The sequence below is a fragment of the Chenopodium album genome, chromosome 14 (assembly GCF_948465745.1).
Source record: "Chenopodium album chromosome 14, dcCheAlbu1.1, whole genome shotgun sequence".
Classification (NCBI taxonomy): Eukaryota; Viridiplantae; Streptophyta; class Magnoliopsida; order Caryophyllales; family Amaranthaceae; genus Chenopodium; species Chenopodium album.
In genome coordinates, this window is record NC_137847.1 from 36772219 (window position 1) to 36774805 (window position 2587).

Genomic DNA, 2587 nt, shown 5'->3' on the forward strand with positions numbered 1-2587 from the left:
CGTTCATATGGAAGAACATCATAACAAGATTTGGGGTGCCACAGTGCTTAGTCTTTAACCATGGGTGCCAATTTGACTATGAGACCATCAAGGATTACTTGGAACAAATGGGTACCAAGTATGCAAGCGCCTCAGTCTGCCACCCGCAGAGTAATGGCCAAGCAGAGGTAGCAAATAAGCCGATCTTACAACCTTACAAAGGAAATTGGAAGAGTATAAAGGCCTCTAGGCTAACCTAGTCCCAGAGGTATTATGGGAAAATTAAACAGGACAACAGAGAAGGAATCTACCGGGAAAAGTCCATTCACCTTGGCTTATGAGGCAGATGCAGTAGTTCCAGTGGAGGTTCAAATCCCCAGCCTGAGAATCCAGCACTATGAGCAACAAGGAAATGAGAAGCGTTTGCTGGAAGAGTTAGATTTCCTTCCAGAGACGCGGCTAAAAGCAGCCCTCAAGTTGGCAGCCCAGAAGAGCAGAATCTCAAAAGCCTTCAACAAAAGAGTCAAGCACCGGGAAACACTGCTTGGAGACTTGGTTCTTAGAAGGACTGCAGCAGTAGGAAGAGGAAATCAACATGGAAAACTGTCAGCCAATTGGGAAGGCCCTTTCATCATCTGTGAGCAAGTAGGGCGAGGTGCTTTCCTCCTTGCAGATCAAGAAGGTCAGGTCCTAAGGAATAGTTTCAACTACGCAGATGTGTTAAAGAAATATTTCTTTTAAAAGGCATGTGGCTAGTAGAAATTGAAGAACTTTGTTTAAATTATGGAAGAACTTTGTTTAAAATTATGCTATGTTAATCAAGACAATTCAAGCCATTTAAATTTAATGAAATACGAGCCTCTACATGAGGAGTATACTATGTGAGCTTGCCTAAACATGTTTATTCGTTAAGTTATCCTTTAGCATCGCACACTAACATGCAGAAAATACCATACAAACATTAAAGTCAAGGTAGAGAGCATCAAAACAAGGTGCAGTAAGGCATCATTAAGCAAGTGAAGATCACACCTCCCTAAGTTTAACCTACCTGCTCAAAGTAAAACAGGGCACCACCTCGGGGACGCTTGAGGAGGAGGCCTAGCACGTTCAACTTGAGCAGGGAAAAGTGAACAAAAGGCAAAGGAGCAGGCTAAGCGGGCATCACCAAGGTTCTCTTAGTCCCACTCAGCTCACCTCTTTTGTGGGGAGAGAGGAGATAGATCAGTAATAAGCCCTTACCAAAGATAAGTAAGGAGCATAAATAATAAGTCACAGCCAAACAAGCTGAATGGTATACGAATAAGTCACAGCCAAATAAGCTGAATGACATACGAATAAGTCATAGCCAAATAAGCTGAATGACATGAAAATAAGTCTCTACAAAAGTTAAGTAGATGACGTAATGCACAAGCCTTCATCGTAGAAAGATGAGTGGCATAAAATCGAACAAGTTCCCACCAAGAACAATAAAGGGCAAAGAAATAATGAAGCTCTATACAGCCAGGTCAGGGAGCAAAGTTAGGGAGCAGTAAAAAACAAACGCAATAGGAAAGCCTAACCTACGAGGCTTCACCTAGTACAACAAAAGGGCTGCTGAGTTAAGGTTTAGGTACCACTATACCACGACTCAGCAGCAGGCTTGAGCTAGCATACTGATAGCAAGATAAGCAATAAACGAAATAACAAAGGAGTTATCAAATGCATATACTAACAAGCTAAACCTCTGCCCACCAAGACAGAGTAAACATTCATCAGAAAGTTACAACATTCACAGAGCTGAACCCCCATCCACCAGGATGAGGAAACATTCAGCAAAATAGTCAGAAAAGTAAAGAATTCAAGTTAAGCTAGGCAAACCCAACAGACAGAAAATAAAGTGTTAAGAGAAAGCACGCAGAAAATACAATATTTGGTGGCTATACACCCCAAAGAAAATAACAAGAGCTACCTAGTAATTACATACCTAGGTGAAGGAAACTCCGATGAACCGCTGGAGGAAGGGGGAGACAGCCGCTAAAACCTTTATTGCTCGTCAGACAAAGTCTCCACTCTAATGGTAGCAACAATGTCAGCACATAAGGGCACCTCCAAATTTAGCATAGCATGAGTGGGGACTTTGCAATTAGCAACACGAGGATGGTCAGCAGGCAGGTCGTAAAGCCCTGCTTCTCCAACAGCATCAACCCTAGCCCAAAAGGCGTTGAAACGAGCCTGCTGCTCCTCACCCTCACTATAAGACCGCTCACACAACGAGCTGCGGCCTCCAAGCCCCCATCATGACGATCAGCGAGCAACTTAGCACAAGCTAGGGAAAGCACAAAAGACCTAAGTTCCTCTTTTCTAGTAGCTCCCAACTCAATCTCCCTCCCAGCTCGCAAATCGGCCATCTCAGCTTTCAACGCTTACACTCTAGCTTGAGAAGCTCCAATTGTCCCGTACAGTCTGCCAGCTTAGTCTTGGTGAGCTGGAATTCTCCAGCTGAAGTTGCAGGGCATCCGCTCTCTCTCTCTCACAAGAGAACCACTTCACCAGCCCTCGCATCCCTCATAGAGCGAGCCAATTGAACTTCCTTATCCTTTTGAACAAAGGTCGTGCTCTGATTCTGATA

At 44.0% G+C, this 2587-nt stretch overlaps 1 protein-coding gene across 1 annotated transcript; it reads left to right on the top strand.

Moving 5' to 3' along the window:
- Nucleotides 1-252: 252 nt before the first annotated feature.
- LOC145578012 (uncharacterized) lies at nt 253-1501 on the top strand. The gene is made up of 2 exons (XM_081635421.1): nt 253-666; nt 1403-1501. The coding sequence occupies exons 1-2, from the start codon at nt 253-255 to the stop codon at nt 1499-1501; spliced, it is 513 nt and encodes a 170-aa protein (XP_081491547.1).
- Nucleotides 1502-2587: the final 1086 nt, after the last annotated feature.